The 25,356-nt window shown below is 44.5% G+C and overlaps 1 protein-coding gene across 3 annotated transcripts; it reads right to left on the bottom strand.

Moving 5' to 3' along the window:
* Nucleotides 1-1,419: 1,419 nt before the first annotated feature.
* On the bottom strand, nucleotides 1,420-25,050 carry GI (gigantea protein (GI)). 3 transcript variants are annotated; one of them, XM_086505545.1, is made up of 14 exons: nucleotides 24,785-25,050; nucleotides 22,926-22,997; nucleotides 22,765-22,819; nucleotides 22,530-22,672; nucleotides 22,145-22,416; nucleotides 21,950-22,008; nucleotides 21,630-21,870; nucleotides 21,392-21,542; nucleotides 15,434-15,652; nucleotides 13,785-15,353; nucleotides 13,635-13,703; nucleotides 11,435-11,656; nucleotides 11,245-11,328; nucleotides 1,420-2,088 (listed from the first exon to the last, which is right to left on the bottom strand). In XM_086505545.1, exons 1-14 carry the CDS (start codon nucleotides 24,869-24,871, stop codon nucleotides 1,963-1,965), a joined length of 3,369 nt encoding a protein of 1,122 aa, XP_086361671.1. In that variant the 5' UTR covers nucleotides 24,872-25,050; the 3' UTR covers nucleotides 1,420-1,962. The 3 variants fall into 3 exon arrangements, with proteins under 3 accessions (XP_086361671.1, XP_086361670.1, XP_086361669.1); XM_086505544.1 differs by lacking the exon at nucleotides 1,420-2,088 and adding an exon at nucleotides 2,166-3,211 and having other exon boundaries at nucleotides 22,145-22,407; XM_086505543.1 differs by lacking the exon at nucleotides 1,420-2,088 and adding an exon at nucleotides 2,166-3,211 and having other exon boundaries at nucleotides 24,785-25,049.
* Nucleotides 25,051-25,356: the final 306 nt, after the last annotated feature.

The following is a 25,356-nucleotide window of genomic DNA, read 5'->3' as shown; positions in this document are numbered from 1 at the left end:
TGACGTTGTTTCCTTGCTTTTCCCTTTCTTGACCACCTCAATCCATTTCTACGCTTCATCTGCCTTCTGCTGAGTCTTTGTAATAACATCCACCCAGGAAGTTGTCATCTCTTTATGATGTTCTTCCCCCTCTTTGATGGCTCGCACTTCTCTTTGATTGAGTTTAGTTCTTCTATTACTGAGGGTTGCAGTTCTCCATCTTCAAGTGTGTTTCGTGATTGTGCCTCTGCGAGTGCCTTCTTGAGTGATGCAATCTCTTCGTCTTGGGCAAACACACGATCTTCGAGCATTTTTATTTTGCCTAGCAGGTTGCGGTTGATCTTGTTAATAGTTTCCGTCATTTCTTCTTTACATTTTTGAACTACATCTTCTAAAGCATCGGGTTTATCATTCTGCTTCCTCATGCTTGGTCGCCGCCAAAAATGAGGGGATTGCGGTGGTAAAAAGGGACCTCGCTATACGTACAAGCACTTCCGCACTATGCATACATGCTTACCCTCATTAAGCATGCATTCGCACTCTTTGCACATTTAAATCGTCAATTTCTGAATTTCTGAATTTTCTACCGAACCTGCAATTTCTGAATTTCCTACATTTCCTATGTGCTTTTTACATTAACGCAAATTCGAATATTCCGAAATTGTGAAATTTTCTCCTGGATTTCTGCAGGTCTGCCGGATGTATGGACCTGTGGGCTGAGGAGGGGGAAGGGGGGCCAGGCGGCTCAGGCGGGCTGTGTGCACCTGCGGGCTGAGGAAGAAGGGGGGGGGGGGGGGGGGGGGGGGGGTCGGCACGCGATGCAGCACCAGGTGCGCGCGAAGCAGCAGGTGCAGCATGCGATGCAGCAACAGGTGGGCGCGAAGCAGCAGGTGTGGCACGCGAGAGAGAGAGAGAGAGAGAGAGAGTCTCTTCTAGTAGTCCATGAATTGAATCAAAATTAGAGAGGCTTTAATGTGGCACTTTTCTTGTATTGTATGGTATGCATAGCTGTTTGTCTGAAGTGATATGTTTCAAACCAGCACCATCTGTGCTACTCAACAGTGTTCCGAAGATCTTATATGTTAAAATAGCATGGATTTGCATAAAGGCCAAAATCAACTATGAAATATGTGGTATGGGCATGCAATTTACTCGTTCAAGGCTCAAAGTATCTGTCAAGCTCATAGAGAAAATGCCACCTTTGGCACATGACACTAAGTTGCTATTATCAGAGTCTTTCATTGTGGATGTGTTATTTCCATGTGCATTCAAGAGAGGTATACTACTGTCCGTAGTTGAGCTTCATTTATTGTCTTACATGTGGCTTTGCTTCTGAATCACCTGGAATTTATTTTTGTGTACCAAGATTGAAATAACATTTGTGCCTCTTCTGCAATTCAAGCAAAATTATTCGAACAATGCAAACTTTTGCAATGGAGATTTTTATGCCTGTGTGTGTGTGTGTGTGTGTGTGTGTGTGTGTGTGTGTGTGAGTGAGAGAGAGAGAGAGAGAGAGAGAGAGAGAGATGAAATGAAATGTGTTAAGACGTCTTCAAAAGGTCGAAATAACCTAGGAGTCCAAATTGATACAATTGTGGTGGATCTATTACAATGTCTCGGTACAAAATAAAATGATGTAAAATAAAAGCTGAAATGAACATCAGAGTCCAAGAGTAACATCAATGTCCTCCATAATGAGCACTCAACCAACTCCTGTGTTGTGCTAGTATTGTGTGGATCCTATGTCGTAGACTCCATCGATGTCAAGACGGCCCACTCATCCGGGGCGACGGGAGCAAATTGCCTTAATGTCCCCCTCTTGCATCTCAAACTTATAGATGGCAACAGAAAGTTTTTTACATTTTTCACACCGACTATCGGCTCTTTGGAGGGGAGATTACATAGTAGTGAGAAGTCAGACCAAATGTAAGCCTATGTGGATTAGGATTAGAGATCAAATGGAGCCAATTGCATATCTGATGTTCACGAATGCATTTCGCCATAATTATCTCTAATCTTTATCCACGAGCAAATCAGTTTTCCTTTTTCTTTCTGCGGTGCAGACATAATTGATTTCACAAGCCTCCACAATGTGATGAAGCATGGCCCCTGAAAATTTTAAGACTGCTAAGCATCACTACACCTTTTTTGAGAGCATCACACCAAATTGAGCATTAACAACGATATGACACCAGAAGCTTGAAAATCCATTGACATTAAAAAGTAAGAGCATCTTACACATGAACCTTACATGGTCCTTCCATCTATAGACAGCCCATTGCAAGTCCTCACCTTGTTTCCAAACATCATACAAATACAAGACCTCAAAGACATTTTAGATTCCTGTGTATATAGTACACTTTTTTCACACTTTTATTCGGTATGACCATTCACCAAGAAATGCCATCTTCATATGCTTGCAGAAGAGCTGGAGTAAAGAACACAAGTTATGGCTGTGTTGAAGGGAATACCTAGAACTAAAAATTCTCAGTTTGAAATCTGCATGCTACAACAAGCTAACACAACATGTACTCCTTGAGCTATGCCATCTTTCTGTACTTTCATCAACTGACAAAAAAACCCTTTGATCAGCTTGTCTGTTTCTAACAAATTGCATCTTCACACACAGTTTACAAGGCAGTAGTCAACCGTAAGTACCATGTTGCAACTCCCTGTACGAACTATGACCCGCATAATTCCTGCATACAACGATTGAGCACTCCTTTGTGACAAAAACTTCCCTTTTTCTGTCAAGTGACTCTTGTTTCAACCCTTAGTACATCCTTGAGGATGTGTGGATTGTTCCTTTACAGCCCCATAACTCAGGGGCGATTGATCCCACATAGATACAGACTCCAAAAGACCAATTGAATTACCTCCAATGCCACTGCTGAAAGTTTGAGCAAGTACTACCTAATTCCCTCAAAAAGAAAATTGAGGGATTGACACATATAATACAACAACAAGGGCTTCATCAAGCAGGCACACAACCCAAGGAAGCCGCTGCCTCCACAAGCATCGATATCGGCATTCCCAATGCCTGTAGAGAGACCATCTCCTGTGCCACACATTTGGCTATTGCTAATTTCCAATCGTCATCCAACACCCTGTCTGTGTGAAGATATAAACTCGCTGAGTTTGAGTACATCTCATCTTGCAAAAGAGCTTTACTCAATGCCCTAACATGTGCACTATTATGGGACAAGCAATGTACAATTGCAGGAAGACGCATCTGAAACACAGAGAATGGAAACAGTCAAAATCTCTCTCTCTCTCTCTCTCTCTCTCTCTCTCTCTCTCTCTCTCTCTCTCTCTCTCTTTGGCTCGACATGCATGATGCCCGGTCAGACTACTGACCAAGGAGGAGATTGATGAGATCCGCCAACGACCGATGCTGGATCTCCTGTGATCTAGCTATCCCAGCTAGCTGTTTAGCTGCTTAGTTCACACCTAGCAGTTCAGGATTCCATAGTATTTCATTTTGTCATTTTGTCATCTTGTTACTCTGACTTTGTATCAAATCCACCACATTGTAACTTTCTGGTCTCATAGGTCACTTTGGCCTTTTGAAGACGTTAATATAACATTTCATTTCTCTCTCTCTCTCTCTCTCTCTCTCTCTCTCTCGATCAGAGACAGCTCGGACGTTTCTTACTAGAGATACAGAGCCATCGGGACACACTACTACAGCCACGCACAGCTACACAGACAGAGGGGAGACAGTCGCAGCTCACAGACTTCTTTCAGAGGATTGCCACCCCTACCTCACCAGATACTCAGAGAGGAGTGACACTCCCACAGGCGGAGGTGAACCGAGCTAGACGACGACCACGAGTCACAGGCTACAGGGGCGTGAGCTCCCACCACCGACAGATCGAGGAGATCCGAGCCCGGGAGCGCCGTGCCACTGAGGAGCGAGTAGCTCAGATGAGGGCCGACCCGACAGCTTTCATCCGGGTAGCCTTGGCACCAGCCCCGCCCATGTACCACATCTTACATCCCCCCACTTGTACAGGATGGAGCTAGAGAGCTTGATGCATTCTCATGATTGTACTACCTTGAGCATATAGACATGCATATACCCCTAGAGATAGAACCCCATCCCTCCTCAGATACTCCATTACCTACATTCAGTTCAGTTTTGTATCAGTTTTGTTTCATTTGTCTTTCCGATAGACGGATGACATACACGCCATGTACATTTGATTTGTCTCATAGGCCGATTTCGGCCTGACATAGACGTTAAAAATCTTTCTTTCTTTCTTTTCTTTCTCTCTCTCTCTCTCTCTCTCTCTCTCTCTCTCTCTCTCTCTCTCTCTCTCTGGCACAATAAATATGCTCGAAGGACGCGTGCTGATCCAAGAGAGCAAGATAAGTACACTGGAAGACCGAGTGACGACTCAAGAGACAGAGATTGCGTCGCTCAAGAAAGATCTCGCTAAAGCCCGATCAAGAAACACACTGGAAGAGGGCGAACTGCAATCCTCAGTAATCGAAGAAATCAACACAATCAAGAAGCAAGTACGGGCCATCAAAGAGGGAGAAGAGCAACACAAAGAAATGACAACTTCCTGGGTGGATGTTCTTGCCAAGACTCAACAGAAGGCGGATGAAGCCGAGAAATGGATCAAGGTGGCCAAGAAAGGAAAAGGCAAGGAGATAACACACACGTCCACACCCACTATCATTAATCAGACACTAGAGGAGGAGCAAAGGAGACGGGTGCGCGCTTTGCATGTGAGAATTTGCGGCCTTAAAGACAAAGGCAATGTGGACGAAGAAGTAAAAAGAACTCACAGCCTTGATGGGCATTCATAAGCCGACGCACACAAGGGCATGGAGAGTGGGCAAATAGAAGCACTGGAGAAACCTCAAAAGAAAGAGCACTCATCCTCCGTTTTCCCTCCATGGAAGCGAAGAAGTCCTTCTTGAAGAAAAGACCAACTCTTAAAGAGACCGGCATCTTTCTCGGGGATGATCTCACCCTCTCGCAGATCGCTCATATGCAGGAAGTAATGCCGGAGATTAGAGCGGCAAGGGGAAAAGGCAAGATTGCCTTCTACCGAGACGGAAAAGTGGCAATACTAGAGCGACGCTCCACATGACGGTGCGAGACTTATGGGACCACACTCAAAGTGGCTGCCTGGAACTGTAATGGATCTATGAGTCTTGATGTAGGTGCTTTTGAGGATAGCTTTACTGGAAGAGACATCATCTTTTACTCTGAGACACACCAAGCCCATGGGCAATCCATGCCTCACATCAGTGGATACAGGTGGGAGACAGCTTACAGGCAGGAGACACGCTCAGAACACAGAAAGCGGGGCTCGGGGGGAGTGGCCGTGTTATTTAGAGAGGATCTGCAGCCACTGATACATATAGCCCGCAGGGATGAGCAGGCTAGGTACATGTGGGTGAGATTGAAAGCAGAGACAGGCAGATATCTCTACCTAGCTATTTGCTACTTTCCCCCGAGTACATCAGTTTATGCATCACCCAGAGGACAGTCCCCTTTCTCTATTCTGGATGATGACATATGGGAGTTCTCTAGGGATGGTGACATTATCATCCTAGGGGACTTCAATGCTAGGACTGCCCATCACCAGGCAGTTTTTTATGATACTTCAGAAGAGATGCTAAGAGAGCTCGATGTTCTGGAGACAGGCCTGTCCAGACTATCACACGATGTGGAATATACCGAGTATGGGTGACACCTGATAGACATGGGCACTGCACATGGTTTGGCCATCTTGAACGGCCTGCAGAGATTTCCTGCTGCGGGAGATTTTACATGTTTCCCTCACAGGCATGGAGCCAGCACAGTGGACTATGTCATGGCACAACCGAATCTCATCTCTAGTATCGAGGATCTCACAGTTGGGCCCAGACCGGTCGGGGTAGGAGTAGATCATGCTCTGGTGTCGATGACCATCTCTTTCCAGTTCAGTGTAGCACACAGGCCACGGGTAGCAGCCCCTACTCACTACACATTCACACGGGAGATGGATTTTGTATACATGGACGGGATCTACAGACGCCTATGCACTGAGGACCCGGGGCGACCTCTGGAGGAGCTAACTACTATACTGACACAGACATTACATGAGGCAGCAGCAGAAGCATACCCACACACCCAGCCTGAGCCTGAGCAGAGCCGCCGATCAGGGAGCATGCCTCAGAACAACTGGTATGATGACGAGTGCCGCCATACTAGAGCCAAGACTTCAGAGGGAGATGCTTTTGGGGGACGTCACTCACAGACAGTCACATTGACTTCCGACGCCTGGTACGGCGGAAGAAGAGGGCTTTTTTGGCTCGACTCGAGCAGGATCTATATCAGCTATTCTTGAGTCAGGACTTGCGTGAAGCGTGGCGGCTCTTTCATGAGCAGTCCCCCCCCCCCTGCTATTTCCTCCATAAAGACCTGGGGTCAGTACGCATCATCTTTGTACACAATACCTAGACAGCCGCCCCTCCCCAACCCCCCCGACCCATGCCCACACACATGTGCTTTTTTCACCGCTGAGATTGACAGGATGAGGACTGGGAGAGCATACGATCATGATGGCTTAGTCGCTGAGCATTTCATACATGCCAAAGATCTACTGGCAGAGCTTCTAGCAGTTATGTTTAACCGTGCCATGTGTGAGGGCCTACCGAACACTTGGAGCCTATCTACGATAGTACCTATCTTCAAGTCAGGAGACCCCATGGAGCCTGGGAATTATCGCACTATTATGATTGGGCACACACTGGCACGATTGTATGCATCCATTCTTGAGCAACAGCTGAGTAGATGGGCAGAGAGGGAAGGAATGCGTGCAACAGGGCAGGCAGGGTTCAGGAGAGGCTTCTCTACTCTTGACCACATCTTGACACTCAGGGCCATCATCGAGGAAGGCAGATCTCATGGGAGACGGATCTATTGTAGCTTTGTGGACTTCCACAAATCTTTTGACACAGTACCCAGAGCTAGATTGATGCGTAGATTACAGGAAATGGGAGTACCCATAGAGCTCATTTGGGGGATCATGGCATTATACAGATAAGTAGTAGGGCATGTACGCACCCCGGAGGGACTCTCAATACCGGTTCACTCCACTATTGGGGTGAAGCAGGGATGCCCGCTCTCTCCTACTCTTTTCAGTATGTATGTGGATGAGGTTTCTGACTACATTGACAGGGATGGGGATAAAGGTGCACAGTTGGCAGGGACATGGATTCCACTTTTGTTATATGCGGACGATATTGTGTTGATCTCCGAATCCCCAGAGGGAATGCAACGCCAATTGCATGCTTTGCATACGTTTGCCCACGAAAGTGGTTTGTCTGTCAACCTTGGTAAAACCAAGGTTATGGTGTTTCATACCACCCCACAGTAGATCAGGAGATCAGCACCTACATTCACATACGGCCAGGAGACTGTGGAGTACACAGACGCTTACACTTACCTTGGAGTGGTTTTTACTGGACCCACATTCTCACTCAGAAGAGTAGCAGAGACCAGACTGACTAGAGCCCACGCAGCATTGGGTAGATTGGAGAGGATGTGTTCGCAAGTTCAGTTTCAGGAACCCCGGACGAAGCTCTAGCTCTTTGTCACCTTGGTGGCCTCAGCATTGCTCTATGGGGCTGAGATATGGGGACCTTCATTGGATCACCACGGGAGGTCAAGTCGCACAGACGGATGGGGGAACATGGAGAAACCTCTCCTCTCTATGATCTCGCAACTCATTAGAGCCAAGACATCAGTACCACGGGCCATTATCCGAGCAGAACTAGCGGCCCCCCCACTAGTGGTAGAGGCGCTCACCAGATCAATCTCCTTCATAAACCGCACATGGGAACTTCCCAGAGACAGATATGCTCGCATAGCACTTGAGTCCTCTCGGCAGTTAGCCATACAAGGAGATACAACATGCTGGTATGAGGAGATGACATCATGGTTCCAGGCGCATGGGTTCAGCATAGACAGGCTGCCACCATTCCAGTACTCATTGGATGCACCATCTCTCATTATTACACAGTCGGAGATCACCCAGCTCATCCGCCAAGACCTGACCCAACTAGACACCAGGAGGACATGGATACAACCAGCACAAGAACTGGGCACGAAGATGGCTTTCTACAGAGACCACCTTCTCCAGCTTACGGAAGATGGTTTTGTAACGAGACCCAGATACATGGATACCCACTTGTCTCATGGGATACGATGTGCTATTGGCCAGTTACGCACATCGTCTCACCAGCTGCGGATTGAAACTGGGAGATACAACAGAGTACCAGCAGAGGCCAGGACATCCCCGTAGTGTGGCATGGAACCTCAGACAGAGCTGCATTATACATGCCACTGCCTCGTCTACTACGAGATACAAGGCCGCTTCCATTGCTTGTTCAGAGAGGGTTTTGGACCACTCTCAAGAGTAATGGGATACGAAGATCAAAGATGCCTGGGTTTGTTCTTGCTCGAGCTACGCAGACACAGAGAGAGCCTGATGAATGGCGAGGCTAACCAGTCTCAAAGACGGATTACAGACTTCTTCAAAGCAGACACGGGACAGTCGCAAGAGCCACTCCCATAGCAGAGCTCCCCCTCGTCTCACGCAAGAGGCACACTGAACGACCGAGCGATTGAACTGGGGAAATCCAGGCGCCCACGACTGCAAAGGACTACACGGCATCGACGGAGGCTACGTCAAAAGATTCAGAGCATGCTGGCCAGGCATGCACAACGCCCGGCCAGACTACTAACCATGGAGGAAATTGATGAGATTTGCCAATGACCGATGCTAGATCTTTCGTCATTCAGCTATCCCAACTAGCCGCCCATTTTTGCTTAGTTTTCGGCTTAGCTCACATCGACCAATCTAGAATCCCATAATATATATCTTTATTTTGTACTGTTGTTAGGTTATTTTGTTACTCTGACTTTGTATCAGATCCACCACCTTGTAACTTTCTGGTCTCATAGGTCACTATGGCCTTTTGAAGACGTTAATATAACATTTCATTTCATTTCTCTCTCTCTCTCTCTCTAGAGGGACTACCACCACAGGTTACCCAGTCACACCCTCATTGGGGCATCCTTCTTGATCGAGCCATCCAGACATAAATATAACATTTTGTTTCATTTTTTGTGTGTGTTTGTGTGTGTGTGTGTGTGTGTGTGTGTGTGTGTGTGTGTGTGTGTGTGTGAGAGAGAGAGAGAGAGAGAGAGGGAGAGAGAGAGATGAAAATGAAATGAAATGTTACATTAACGTCTTCAAAAGGCCAAAATGACCTATGAGACCAAAAAGTTACAATGCGGTGAATAGAGGGAGGGGGGGGAGGAGGGGGGGGGGGGGGTGAGAGTAGTGAATGAGGGCTAATATGACACAATGTGGGTATGTGTGTGGTACAAGATGAGCAGGGTGTACAATCCTCAAAAGATCCTCATACCCCATGACTCTAGAAAGTGGTCCAAAGCCCTCCCTAGGGAGTGAAAGCTGTAACAGACTTGGACACTCCAAGTCAAGAATCAATCATGACAACACCAAATAACCACTTCAAAACAATTCACAGATCACAATAGACTTGCACTGGCCCGGCGGAGTTCCGTGCCTAGAGATATTGGCCCCAAAGACTGGCGCCCCTTTGGGTATTTCTTTATGTATTAATCAATGTCAAAGTACAAGAGAGCGGTTAGGGTTTCACTCTGAGACTCTGCGTCCAGATGCTTTGCAAAGTGAGAACCCTCTCCGCTTATTTAAAGTCAAAAGCAAAGCCCCAAAAGCTTCAGAATCCAAAAGCAAAATTTCTCTCTTTCTCTCTCACAAGAGGGTTCTATTAAAATAAAGCAAATCATCTTCTCTCTCTCTCCTTGGCCATCTGCATGGAGAAAAGCAGCCATAATCCGCCCTCTCCCCTCCTCTCCTCCCTTCCCTTCCTATGCCACCGTCCATGATCCTCACCTCCCCTACTCACGTATCCCATCCAATGCTTGCCCGCGTGCTCCCTGCAAGCGCACCGGCTTACGCAGCTTTTTGTTGCCCTGCAAACGCATCTCATGTTGCACAATCACTAGGCATAAGAAATTACAACCCTGCTCATCTGTTGACATGCAAGAGGAGAGTGTCTATGGAGGCAGAGACAAAGATAATGATGGAGTGAGTTCGCATACGTGCGAGAGAACTGCCTTAACTTCCTCCTACTACAGCATGCTCTACATGCTAACCTCCATTTTCTGCCTTCAATAGAAAACCTTTTGCCACACGTTGGCCTACTCCTTTCCTTTTTCCCTCGGCTATAGACCTTTCCCTTTTCCCTCTCAAACTAATAAGAGCATTTTAGAATTTATTTCAGCTGGTACCCCTACTAATGTCTTCTAGAGGCCAAAATGACCGCACCAAGAATCTTTTAGAGGGCAGTGAATTAAAGAAATTGGATATAGCACGTGAGGAGCATTTTGTAGGGTGGGTTCTTTGCAAAAAGGATGTCGCTAGCATACCTCTTGGAGCCTAGCTAGCGGTGATGATCTAGAACCATCTTCAGAAGTTCAGTAACTTTGATCAAATTATTGAGTATTCCCTCTAGAAAGTAAATGTATACTACTATCCGAGTAAGAGAACAAACTATAGCCTATATCCAGGGACCCTCTCATCAAGATCAGTCTAGCAGAGAAGAACGCACATCATTAAGAGCTGGCTTACACATCCAACTCTAGGGAAGTGGAAAGTTTGCAGGAGAACATGCACCATCCCAATGGCTCTTTCTCACTTCGGTCCATCGATGCTAGCTTGTACCCTCTCTAATCATTTTTTATTTTGTAGTTTTGCATGTGCAAACATTGATTGCAACATACAAGAAGCATACACATATGCATACAGGTATGGAAATATGCTACAAGCTTGTTTTGGAGAGACAACCAGATACATACAGGGCCCTAAATTCTAGCCTAAAATGAGCCCCTCTAGGCGCAGGTTCTAAACTTCATAAGTGAGTACAAAGAACATCTCAGATCTCCCATAGTACTTAGTAGCCTCAAAACTTCACATCGTAGACCAGCACACAACAATTTTTCAAACTTTACCCTTGTCATTGAGTTTCTTGACCTTTTAAAAAAGTAAAGTATGTTTGCCCCAAACATATGTGAAAAATATGAAACGTTTGCATACGTCTGGGCAGTGAAACATCCGAGTATGTTCAATCTATGGTTGCAAATACAAGGACTTACCTAAGCCCCATTGTATCTCAGAAAAGTTGTTTAACATTATGAAGAGGGGTTACCTTCAAAAGAACTGATAGTGTCTCAACCATGTGGATGTTGCTCAGCATCAAATGTTGAGCTGCAACTGCTATAGCCTCCAGTAGCTGACAAGCAGAAAGCCATTAGAGATATGAGAAACCCTGAAAAGGAAGCATGCTTCCACATGAAAGATGCAAACACTTCAGCACAAAACAAATTATAAAAATTTACCTCCAGCTGTGGCATAGTACAAGCTTCACCATCCACTGCAAGTCCTTCTGTGGCTAGTGCAAGTGTACTCGAATGTGCCGCTATAATGTCTAAAGCTTCAGGTACATTGTGTAACCGTAGAAGCTCACTAAGGAGGCACACTATGCGTTTGTTCGCTTGCCAGACATCTACAAACTCTGGTGCATCATCACTAGATACCCAAGGTTGAAGATCCTTCTCAACCTACATGTTGCACAGAATGTATCCTTAGCATATATCATTATCACTATTATTGTTCAAAAGGGTTGTAATTTAAGATTTCAACCCTTTCCATGATATATCAATAGTGATAATCCCGTTAAAGAGAGCTGATCCAGCAATTTCTACAATGAGAAAAACAAGAAATGACTCATCTAGGTTTTCCAAGATTCTATCAGACACACACAGGCAACTTTAAAACGGACACATTGGTTTCAGAATCTTCTTACACCCATCTAGAGTAGAGAACAAAGGCCATGTTGACAAATTGGATGCAAAGATGTAAATGTGTCTTCAAAAACATGAATAAGGTCATGAGTGTTTCTCTCAATATTAACCCAGGACCTACCCATGTGCTGCCTCAGCAAAGCAACTGCATCATAAAGCTACTAAAGCAGATTAAAAATTGTTCCCTTGCTCATCGATGAGCCTAGACTAGAAAATTTTCTATACAAAGTTGATGGGGAGAAATTCCCTGCGCTTTTACCTTGGGACTACACTTGATTCACAGGAGCAAAAATAACAAAGGTGAAAAGAAAGCATCACAACTTGCATTGCGCAATCAACATTTGTTTTTGCGAAGGCATAGAGATTTTATTAATATATCATGAGAAAACACCGAACACTCAAAGCCTGAAAACAATCGAATTGACGAATGGTGTACTGAGAGAGGAAAATCTCAGGGTATATTCCTTCCTGCCGTTAAACTGATCAGATTTCATCTTATCGTTGTTTTGATCCCATGAATTCTAATCATGCAATATGACATTTGGCCTGTTTGTTGTATAAACGTCACAGGCTCTTGGACTGATACTTGCTCAAGAAAAGGCCTTCAAGAATCTACTCTGTTTTGACTTTTGATTCTCTTTCAGCAGTACTTGCACGATGCATCTTGCGTTGACAAGCTCGGAGTTTCTGCTTGTGGCAAGACTATGACTTCAGAGGAAACAGCTTTGCAATTTAGAGTGGAGTCAAGCAAAGGTAACCACACTATTGGTCCCTTGTTGCCTCAAGACAAACCACTACTGGTTACTGGCTGAACCTTCTGGCCACACAGTTTCACATTGAGGCCAATCAGTAAGATGGATCCTGACTTAGCCATTCAAGCATCCCTTGCCAGTTCTTAAGGTGGTGCTGCTTCCAACAAAATAGACTGCACCCCAGTTCACATCACGCACTAAACCAAGTAGTGCATGATACATCAGCCATGTTGTATCTGCCAAGTTTAGTGTCGCATGTACATTGGCTGTGTGCGCCATGTGGATATGCTACAAAGCCCATAGGGCCAAGAGAGTCCAGGAAAGCCTAGGGGATGGTTCCTGCAACCTCGCGAGCTTGCTTGTAGAACTAGCATAGTTGGAACTAAACCGTTAGCTTGTTCCTGTCACTTTAGAAAGGACATAAGCTTTCCTATATGCCAATGAACAGACCAGTAGCATGGACCTTGGGATATACGTTTGCAGATCAAGAGAGGCCTTCTCTGGGGGGAGGGACACTTGCAGCAGCCTAGAATGACACTCTTCACATGTTTGAAATTCAATGCAGGACCCTCGGTGAGAAGCACAAGGACCAAGCGCACTTCTTAGGCATTCCAAAAAGGAACAGAATCTTCTCTACACCTCCTGACAATTGACTTCGTGGATACACAATCGAGCTACTTGGCTCTTTTCCATTTTGCTACCGTTAAGAGAAGCTCAAAAAGACAAAATCTTCTGAATCCATAAATTCATTTATCATCAGAATCTCTTGTTTCCCAACAGTGTGTAAGCATCCCCATAGCCGCAGAAAGTCACAACCTTATTAGGCAGCTTCACACCCTCTTTTCCTATGAATAACAAAGAAGCCATTTCAAATCTTGAAATTTATGGCAATAGCATTGTTCAAGTAATGCCCCAAACATTATGAGAATGATTGACAACTGAATATGCACAGGCAATATAAGGTGAAAGCACTGATGATGTACCTGAAACATAATGGCAGCTGCTGCTTTCTCTGGGTAAACTGAAACTATATTGCAGAGAGCATCCACAACCTGGTATACAATAAGAGGTCAATTCAACAAAGATGCTCTCTCTGTTTCTGTAGATTCCTTGTCCCTTGGTAAATAGCTTACCTGTCGCCACCCCCTTTTGGCAGATGTGCCTTCACCATTGGTGGGAACCTCAGGTGCGGTTACCAAACGTTTGCAAAGTAGTGGAACAGCAGCAATGGACAAGTCCTTATTTTCCTGTAGAACTGTGGTTACAAAAATCCCAATGTTGTTGTTGGGGACATTGCCTTTGTCCATGCACAGAAGCGAGACAACATCTGATGCATTCATTGGCAAGCCTGAACAGCCTCTAGGAGAACAAATCTTCTTACTGACACTTACAGGCCTTCCTTTTGGATCACCTTCACAAGTTTCTATCTCTGTATGACATGCCTGCATTTTCTGGATGGCATTTTCTGAATCCAGAGAAGTACAATAATCTTGGCCTCGTTTTCTTATGCCTAAGTTGGTAGTTTTTTGGTCATGACGACATTGCAAAGTCTTCACACCCATGCTTTCATTTAAATAAGTATCTCCTGAACAATTAACAACTGCAGCTACGACCTTTCTGTTACCTTCAACAAGAGTGAGCACTGAGGCAGCCTTTGAAGCAAGCTTAAGCTCCCAAGAGCAGCGACGAATAGCTGTTAGAGCCTGTATGCAAGCCTTCGACTTGCCTAACACATCTGATATGTGAGCTGCCACTACAGCAGAAGCAACTATTTCACCAGACGATGTGCCTCCACTCCCAGGGAGTATGTAAGATGATTGTGGAACTAAAGACAAAAGAGCTTCTAAAAGTCTCAGGAGTCTCCTTGCATTGTTTACAGCGGAGGCCACTCCAATCTTCAAACTAGCGAGGCTTGCCAAATTACCTACTCCAGATCCTGCTGGTTGAGATGAGCGCTGCTTTGATGTGCCTAACATGGGTGCTGGTAGAGCCAAAAGCTGTACTTCACATGCCAAGGCACATACTGCAGCAACAACATACGAGTCAAATGTGGCCACAGCGCCTCTCTGTTTGCCGTCATCAGAAGTCCTCAAAGATGCTTTGGTAGTAGACCCTTCTAACTCGTTGGCTTCATCACTCAGAGAATGCTGGCCTGTCTTTTTACATCCCAGCTGCAATGCATCATGACTTAAGCAAACAGTAAAGGCAACTGAAAGTAATCGTGCTGCTAGATCTGCAGATGGGCATGCCTCTGTAAACAATGAATGCACCATTGCTCGGAGCTCTGTGCTGGCAACTTGCTTTAAGCCAAACCTACCACCAATCCCAAACTGAGAACCTCTGAACATCCCATTTCTTGATTCTTGGTTCTCTCCACTTGGAATGGCTCTGTGCAAAATTACCTCAACAGTGGCAGTGAAAATTCTAAGCAAGCAAGCCTCTGAAGGGCTTCCATGTGGTAAATATTCAAGCACGCGAAGTAAAGGCCTGAACAGATTCCAGGACAAGGAGGGAGGTTGTAATGGAGATGCCACAACCAGCTCTGGAAGGTTAGCAGCAGCTGAGTTAAGCGGGAGGAGACCATACGCTGCCTCCCAGAGCGTGCATATTTGCCACTCTACATCTGGTCCATGATCACACATTAAGGATGCTATTCCCCTTGCAGTTGCCTCTTCGGTCGCATTTGCCGCAGCAAACACCATCTACCAGATAACACAAAAATTTAAAGGCAGGAAAATACAGGTAGAAGATTACTTAAAAGTCGATCCTACATGTGAAATACCTGTTCCCGCACGCTAGTCTCCAATTGGGTGGAGACTCCAGAAATAGCCTGTCTTCCTTGAAGATCCTGTGCATGACCTGGTGGAGGAAACAATAAAACTGGCTGTGAAAATACGCGAAAAAGCAGGGCTGCTGCTGCATCTGCTGCTATCCCTGACCGCATGGCCAAAGCTGTTCCAACTGGTCTCAGAAAATGGAGATGCAACCAATTTCTAGGAAGCTGCAAACATTTGGCACCCATTAGATTGAAAAACAAAAAAAAACACTGATCCTATGCTTTGAGATGTAAACATTTGACACCACAATTCAAAAATACAATTCTATCATTTCAATAACACATGGCAGTCAATGAAAGGTTTCTTGACAAGGCAGCCTGCAGCCTACCCAGGAACAACCTACAATGTTTGCTTGACTAGGCCATCAACTAAAATCAATGCTTCAGTGGACAAAAAATTTGATCAAGGGCTGAATCCTTTCAACCTTCATATGAAACATTTACTCATTCCCCGTAACAAACCAAAATACATAAAGATTTGAAAAAAAACAATATTGAGTTTTGATGGACAAAGTAGAAGCAAAGAAGGGTGAAGGCTTTGGGAGGCGAGCCTGTGTTGGGCTTGTAGAGTTGAGTTGAAAGTGTGTCTCTTCTCTTCGAGCTTTGCAGATGAGCATCTCTTCATGTGTGTTTAGTTTGTGAAGAAATGGTGTGCTATGCTCGTGTTCGAGGGCAAGGACTGCCTGACTGGACAGATTGAGAATGAAAGAAGTCGTCCAGGTGTAGCTGGAGTCATGAGAATTACCTTGAGTCAACGGATCTCTCACAAAAGAAGGCCTAGATTTTTTTGGACTATATAATTCATGATTCTCAAGAGAAGTCCAAAGCCTTCTCTGAAAAGGCAATGAAAACGTCCTTGAATTGGCCAAGGTCATGGATTACTATGACCAGAGATGTCTAGGGCTGTTCCTCTTAGAGATCTGAGATATGCGCCCCAAGCTATGAGGATCCTCACATCACCGGAGACGCATACATAGGCAGCGCAGAACCATCATTGATCGACATCAAGCACGGCCTATCAGGCTTGTTAGCATGGAGGACATTTGACACCCTACGAGGAGAGAGACCAGTGTTTGATCCCTTGAGATGAGCTGATGTACACCTTGATCATCTAGCCCCTATTCCCCCACTCCTCCTCTGTATTAATGTACTGATGTGTATGACAGTCTCTAGCTCGCATCTCCCCTACCATATTCACGATGTTTACTATATTACCCCTCCCACCTACCTATCAATGTATGACGGACCTAGATTTTAGATTTTCTGTTCATTTTCTTTTATTTAGCTTTGCAGACAAAGTATCAAATTCTATTGGGATGTAACTTTTGGTCTCAAAGGTCATTTTGGCCTTTTGAGGATGTTTAATACAACATTTCCTTTCATTTCATCTCTCTCTCTCTCTCTCTCTCTCTCTCTCTCTCTCTCTCTCTCATTTCCTTTCATTTCATCTCTCTCTCTCTCTCTCTCTCTCTCTCTCTCTCTCTCTCTCTGATCCTCTGTCACGTGACACATCCAACCCTATGTGTCCGTGGACAAGCTACAGCACGAAAAGGGTTCAGTCAGTCCAGCCAGTCTAGATTAGAAGTGATTTGGCACTTTTGTGAGTCTATTCATAGACAGTGCATGCCCAGTCACTTAGTGTAGATGCATATCCTCTGGTTGCACACAGCATGATCATAAGCATTCCCATCAGAATCAGTCAGGAGAATTTTCCAATGCATTTAGCCTATTTTACCTATTTTAGACATTTTTCACTTATTATTTTTAAGTGACTTTTGTTGGAAAGTAGGTAGGGCAAATTGAGTAAGTTTGTATATAAGCAAACCTAGAGTAGCACTATCTGGCAGAAGAGGCAGCAGGAGCTCCACGCTCAACAAGCGCCTTCTCAGAAGAACCCCCCTCCCCAAGAGACCTAGCGTTTTTTGAGTAGAGCCAAGACCTAGCGTTTTCACACTAGATCAGCCAGCGATTTGCACTTGCAGATTCCGACGACAGCAGAACCCCAGATCAGCCTAGCGTTTTGCATTTTGCAGAGCGACCGACGACAGCAACAGAATTTCAGCCCTAGCGTTTTCGGTTTGCAGATCAGCCCTAGCGTTTTGCAGCTTTACCGCGACCGAACATCAAGGAACATCAGCATTTTCAGTTTTCAGCGGGTAGCACCCGCAGATAAAGTCCTGAACCTCGCAGATCTCACCTTCCCGCAGCAGTTCCTCGCCGCACGGTCAATTTCCGCAAGGTTTACAGTTTCAGCCCGGAAACGTAGAACTCAGCATCTGCATTTTCAGTGCGTCGTTGTCGCATCGTCGTCATCGACATAGAGTCGGGATTCAACAGATAGAAGATTTGCAGATTTCAGCCCATAGCGTTTTTGGACAGCAGATAAAGAGTAGCAGATTTCAACCCTTAATTCGGTCTCGCCATCCCCGTCGTCGTCATCGATCTAGCCTAGACTTTCATGAGTCACATGCATTCAGTTTGTACCAATTTGTGCAATCAATAGTAGACCACTCTCGCCGACGAGAGTGGGGCCTTCGGAGCAAGGTTTTACAACGTCTCTGGTGTCGTATCTCTCTTCTCTCTCTATCTCTCAGCCTCATACACTTGCACGCACAGTGTCCACTCACTTTGTTTGTAATCATTGCACTCTCTCATTAAGAACGGAAGGCTCTCCCTTCCATAAGAACAAAAGGAACCTTGAGCACAGTTCGGAGCACTCATCTTGAGCAAAGCGCAAACATTCATTCCGCTGCACCTTACATCCTCCTCTCGCAGGACGGTACGAGGATCAGAGATGCTTGGGTCTATTTTTGCTCGAGCTGCGCTGATGAGGGGAGAGGTTAGCCGGTCTCAAAGACAGATCATAGACTTCTATAGAGCACACATTGGACACCTAGAGGAGCTACTACCACAGGAGAGCTCGACGCCTCACACCACAGTCACACTTATTGACCGAGCGACCGAGCTAGGGAGATCTAGACACCCACGACTGCGGAGGACTACACATCATCGACGGAGGCTGCATCAGAGGATTCGGATCACTTTGGCCCGACATGTACGATGCCCGGTCAGGCTATTGACCATGGAGGAGATTGATGAGATCCGCCAACGACCGATGCTCGATCTTTTGTGATCTGTGATTTAGCTATCCCACCTAGCTTTTCACACCTAGTTGTTTCGGATTCCATAGCATTTTATTCTGTCAATTTATTTTATTTTGTCATTTTTGTTACTCTGACTTTGTATCAGATTCCACCACATTGTAACTTTCTGGTCTCTTAGGTCATTCAAGCCTTTTGAAGACGTTAATATAACATTTCATTTCTTTTCATCTCTCTCTCTCTCTCTCTCTCTCTCTCTCTCTCTCTCTCTCTCTCTCTCTCTCTCTCTCTCTCTCTCTCTCTCTCTCTCTCTCTCTCAGCATCGACGGAGGTTGCATCAGAGGATTCGGATCACTTTGGCCCAACATGCACGACGCCCGGCTATTGACCATGGAGAAGATTGATGAGATCCGCCAGCGACGGATGCTGGATCTCTTCTGATCTATGATTTAACTATCCCACCAAGCTGGATCTTTTCTAATCTGTGATTTAGCTATTCCACCTAGCTACTTAGATCACATCTAGCTGTTTCGGATTCCATAGCATTTTATTATGTCATTTTTGTTACTCTTGACTTTGTATCAGATCCACCACATTGTAACTTTCTGGTCTCATAGGTCATTCTGGCCTTCTGAAGACGTTACTATAACATTTCATTTCATCATCTCTCTCTCTCTCTCTCTCTCTCTCTCTCTCTCTCTCTCTCTCTCTCTCTCTCTCTCTTTAATATAGCCACCCATTTTTGCTTAGTTTTTCGGCTTAGCTCACATCGACCTATCTAGAATCCCATAAAATATATCTTTGTTTTGTATTGTTGATTAGGTTATTTTGTTACTCTGACGTTGTATCACATCCACCACCTTGTAACTTTCTGGTCGCATAGGTCACTATGGCCTTTTGAAGACGTTAATATAACATTTCATTTTCATATCTATCTATCTATCTATCTATGTATGTATGTATGTATGTATCTATCTATGTATCTATCTATCTATCTATGTATCTATATATTTATTTATTTATTTATTTATTTATTTATTTATTTATTTATTTATTTATTTATTTCTTTATTTATTTATTTTTTATTATTATTATTATTTTTTTGTCTCGGTTTCAGTTTTTTCAGTTCTTATCAGATTCACCAATTGTAACTTTTGATCTCATAGGTCACTTTGGCCTCTTGAAGAGGTTAATATAACATGTCATTTTCATTTCATCACTCTCTCTCTCTCTCTCTCTCTCTCTCTCTCTCTCTCTCTCTCTCTCTCATATATATATATATATATATATATATATATATATGTATATACATATATATATATATACATATATATATATCTATGTATATATATATGTATATATATGTATATATATATATGTATATATATGTATATATACATGTATATATATGTATATATATATACATATATATGTATATATATATATATATGTATATACATATATATATATATATACATACATATATATGTATATATATATATACATGTGTATATATACATATATATATATATATATATATATATATATATATATATATATATGATCTCGCGGCTTATTAGAGCCAAGGCTTCAGTGCCATGTGACATTATCTGAGCAGAGCTAGCTGCCCCCCCCACTAGTGGTTGAGGCGCTCACTAGATCAGTCTCCTTTATACACCGTCTATGGAACCTTCCTTGAGACAGATATGCCCGCCTAGCACTTGAGTCCTCTCGACAGTTAGCCATGCAGGGAGATACATCATGCTGGTATGGGTTTTAGCATGGATAGATTGCCCCCCTTCCAATACTCATTGGTGCACCCTCTCCCTGCAGGCTCATCCGCCAGGACCTGACTCAACTAGACACCAGGAGGACATGGATACAACCGGCGCAGGAACTTGGACACCTCAAGTCTAAAATCTGTCGCAACACGAGAGAGAATTACTTAAAACACTTCACAAAATTCAATCACAATTCAATTGAGTCAACACGGCTCGGCGTAGTTCCGTGCCAAAAGAAATTGGCCCTAAAGATTGGCGCCCCTTTCGGTATTTCTTTTTGTATTAACAATTGAGCAAGTACAATTGCCCTGGCTATCCTCTAATATCATAGAGAGCCTCCCTCGTCAAAAAGGAGTCATCATGTAAAAGCTGCATTCTAAATCTGATTATGGGAGCTCTCTTTGGACCAAAGAAATAGTGACATGCTCCTGATAGCTGTAGGAAAAACATGTCTACACATAGAGGCCCACTCCTCAAAGAAACATCTGGAGATCTTCATGGGCCAGCTGCAAAGAACTAGCAAACAAGATCTCATGAATCAGGACATCTGCTAGAGATCGAAACATGCTAAATAGTCAAAATCCTCTGCGAACTGCAAAGACTTACTCTCCTGCTCCCCTTGAAGAGTGCCTACTAAAAGAAACCATCTATAACACAAAGTTTCCTTCATGAACAAAAGGAAAGAATGAAGGATTGTGTAGGTATAAATTTTTTATTCTACCTATTCACTGAATTCTGTTGCATCTGACGCTATCGGTGCTCAAGAATTGTGGAAATGAGCATTGCAGTTGAGTCTGCAAATCTTGTTTGGGAAAAGAATGTGTGTAGGGAGAGCTCATGACTGAAAATGTGGGGAAAGCAACCTCTAATGTGATCAAAAGGTGAGCACTCAATTAGGGTCTGATACTCAGACTCACGAACTTGTTGGGAGCATAAGGAGCATAGTTGATGAGAGAGAGAGAGAGAGAGAGAGAGAGATTAAGCCAGTCACATCATGAGCACCACAAAATAGGATAGCTTACCTGCATTGCTGACGTATAATCTTCAGCTGCGCGAAGCAGCTCAACAAGTTGCACAGCCGCATCAAGTGCATCAGGAGCCCAAGATGGTGGAGCCTCAAGAAGACCTAAGAACAGCCTTTGAGTAGCACCAGGGGTGGCAATAGCATAATACCTGAAATTCAGGTAGCCAAGTATCCTTTTAAGATCTTAATACGAATGTGGGAATTCGCCCAAAAACATCTTCGGTAAAACTTATTACCTGTGAAACAATCGCGCAAAAGGCTCAAGTGGAGGCAGCCCAGCTACTAGATGGTCATCAAGAGCTGTAGCCGGCGGAGGCAATAAAAGGGCTGGGACAGCTGCAGCTGTTAAATCTGCCGTCTCATAGCGTGAAACTTCATCATCACACACAGACAGTATTACAGCAGCACCATTTGCAACCGCCCATCTTGGAGTTGATGGCATCAGCTGCGGATGTTTTCCAGGCCCTTTACTCCCAACTACGCACAAAATAATCTTTAAACATTCAGCACTTGACTCCAACAATCCAAAACTGAGTCTACATTTTCGAAATCTTACCTGTTGTCGGAGGCTTTAGCTCTCCTCCGGCTGCATACTTCCCCATTACTCCTCCACACCTTCTTAACAGAAATATGATCAGAAACAACATGAAAAGCAGAAATCGATTTTCTGCATAAAAGACTTCACCCCAGAGTAGCACATCATGCAAACCTTTGATATAACTATACACACATTATAGATTAACCTCCTTACCATCGAAAATAATCACTCTTGACTCCCAAGGGGGCAGCGAGCAGACTATCTGTTATCCAGGGGGTCAATAGCCTTGTGAGAGTTTTCCTATCAAGGTCTGGATGAGACTGAGGCGCACTGCTTGAGCTTGCTTCACAACTTAGACTTTCAGAAGGCAGTGAAGCATAATGAGTGGATTCAGCTTTTGAAACTGGGCGGTTATAGTGTGTTAAAACTCTTAAAATTTCTCCACAGGCAAGAGCCCACTGCTCAGAAACATCCTTCTGCAAGTGCTTTATAAAAACACCAATTCAAAAAACAGCAAAGATTTAAAAAATTGATATACATTGTATCCCAAAGAATAATCTTAATATTTTGGCACAGTTTAGGTATGGCAAACATGTACCTCACTGGATGGGCTGAATAAATATACAAAAGACCCAAAAGGTGGCGACTTTTTGTCATAGATAATGCTGCCATCAAGGATGCAAGAAAGAAGTGCATGCAGAATGGCATGACCATGTTCAGGATGGTGCAAAATGAACGTAGCTGCAAAGAACGACCAATATTAGACTGAAATGTGGCCTACCTTCCATCTAACGTGGGTGAATGTACCAAAAAAATAAATCATAAGAGCTTACCCAGTACATCATCAAGAAGAGTTGTTTCGGCATGAGGATAATGAGTGCGCACCAGCTGACAATCATCCATGCAAAGCAAAACTTATTTTACAGTCTGTCCATCCATGTTTCAGAAATTTTGAATGTGCATGTGAGCCAGCTCAAAATGATAATAGTATTACCTCACTAACATCATGACCAAAAGACTCCGAAGCAAACTGTGCAAATAGCTCAACATAAGCTACGATCTCTGTCTGAAAAAGTGCCAACAAAAAGAATGTAAGAGCCATAAAAAGAAAATTCAAGTTAGCAATTCAGATTCTACAAATAACACTGTGTCTTAGGCCAACTCTTTTGTGTCAATACACTAAAACTGTAAATGGCCTTGCCTCCCCGCATGAATTGCTACCATTGCAAAATACCGGCAAAAATCAAATTTTCAAATAACCTAAACACAAATGTCACGTGCACACTCGCCCTGTGCGCCACGTGGACATGCGAAACATACATTAGAGCCAAACAATGTCTACAGAGCCTAGTGGACTCAGTTCCTGCAATTTTGTTGAGTAGTACATTAGACTAGGCTTTTGTCAGCACTCCAAACCCTCTTCACATAAATGGTTTTTTTAATTACTTTCTCACAATGACAGGGCTGTAATACTGAGTACTGCTGGTTTCTGAGGATGCTCATGTCAGCCTATCCTCAGAGAACCATACAAGCAAAGAGAAATTCATACAAATGCTCCTCATTCAAGGTGTCCTGTAGGAGTTTAAAGAATGAACCACATGGCGGAAACGATGTAATCCTACCATTGATACTATGAGGAATGTAGACGTACAAGCCCATTGCCTCAAGAAAGCTCGATGACGCTCATGAACATGGGAGTTCCATATCAATGGCTGACTCTCAAACTCCTCTAATGTCTAGTGCTATGTCCCCATCACAGAAGAGGAGACCTAGTCGATCACACTGTCGGGATGGGTGTCCGCTGTCCGGGCAGACATAGTATGAATCAGGTCAGTGTATCCGGTCACTTGAAAACGAGGCTAAGACGGCGGAAGCCTTATTTGGAGATGACAACCTTCATTGGCAGAGTGCCATTGGTCAGCCCTCAAGGCTAGGCATGTGCGAGGTCACCTCAAGGAGGTGAGAATGGGTGGTAAAGGACACTTGGTCTTATGGGCTTTGCTTTTCTGGGTATCTCCCTGGAGTTTTAGTTTGGGTCAGCAATTGACTTGGAGTTTCTAAAGCTTGTCCATGTGGCTGAAGTGCAATTCGCCCGTGGCACTCTCTCTCTCATTCAAGAAACATTTCAGCCTCGAAACATCTCATTCCAAAACACAGAGTTCTGGTACGAAGTGTTTCACCCGATAGGAGAGAGGAGGCGGAACGTCGGACTGAAACCTTCATGACTTGTAGAAAAAAATTAAGGGGGGTTTCAACCCGGGATTCATGTGGGATGTTTAGACATTCTTCTTCTTCTTCTCTCTCTCTCTCAAATCTATAGAAACCAGTAGGAATTCCAGCATGACAAAGAAAGAGGTTGCAGTTATGTGATGTGCCTGTCCAGATTTTGGCCTAGTCCCTCTTCAAAATTCACCTAAACCTGCACCATCCTTTGACTGGCACAATTACAGTGCCTAGATTTCCAAAAAATGTCCATTTTCCACTTTTTGCAGCCAATGATGCAGCTATTCTTGCCGAATAATGCGTGAAATTGTCCCTCCTTTTTTCATGTTCAGATTTCCAGGGATCATCTAAACATTAGAAACAACCATACCATCAATGATCAAGAGTAAAGGGTGAAAGCGGTCTCTAACGTTTCAGAGGACGGCTCCAGAGACAAAATTACACCATTTCAGCTATGATTTCTGTTACAGGAAATTCACATGATGATTTACATTCCTATCACCACGATCTTCAACAAGGCTGAACACGCCGATTGTTTCTTTGTACAGCCGGACTAATTAACACTGTGGAGATCAACTGCCTTCATCATATTCACATGCTTCTATGAAGCTCAGCCAGAATTTTGCGCACCTGTTTTTGGTCCAAGTTCTGTGGAGGCGGCCGGACAAGTGAGGACGACAGCAACCGTCGAATCCATTTCTGATGAGGCGGAGTCATGAGATGAGGAGTACCGTTTGCTTGCCTGAAGAGGCTATGGGTGAGCTCTGCTGTTTCTGGGACACGGGTCCTGCACTAGATGATGCTGTGAGGTGGAGAGAGAGGGAGAGAGGGAGGAGACCGAAAAGGAATTGCTATGTGTTTGTGTGTCTGTATGTATGCAAGAGAGAGAGAGAGAGAGAGAGAGAGGGGGGGGGGGGGGGGGGGGGAGCGAGAGCCTGTCAGTGTGATGTGATCCCCGTGGAGGCTGCGCTGGCGAATCTAGGTTGCCTAGTCAGCAAGCTCTTGCCCAATGAGAGTGCCTGGAGTAGCAGCCACGTCCTCAGAATCAGGAAGATCGGCAAAATATCTTCGAGCCCCAACCTCTGATTGATCGACGGTTCGCCTAAAGCCACGCGTCTTAATGGCCTAGTTAGATGCCACCCACGTGGGCGCTTACAATCCAACGAAAAGATATTTCCACTTGTGAGGCGTGTGCGCCCGCA

This window comes from Adiantum capillus-veneris, chromosome 29 (assembly GCF_014529385.1).
Source record: "Adiantum capillus-veneris isolate H3 chromosome 29, ASM1452938v2, whole genome shotgun sequence".
Lineage (NCBI taxonomy): Eukaryota > Viridiplantae > Streptophyta > Polypodiopsida > Polypodiales > Pteridaceae > Adiantum > Adiantum capillus-veneris.
This window is presented reverse-complemented; position numbering and strand designations above follow the sequence as displayed.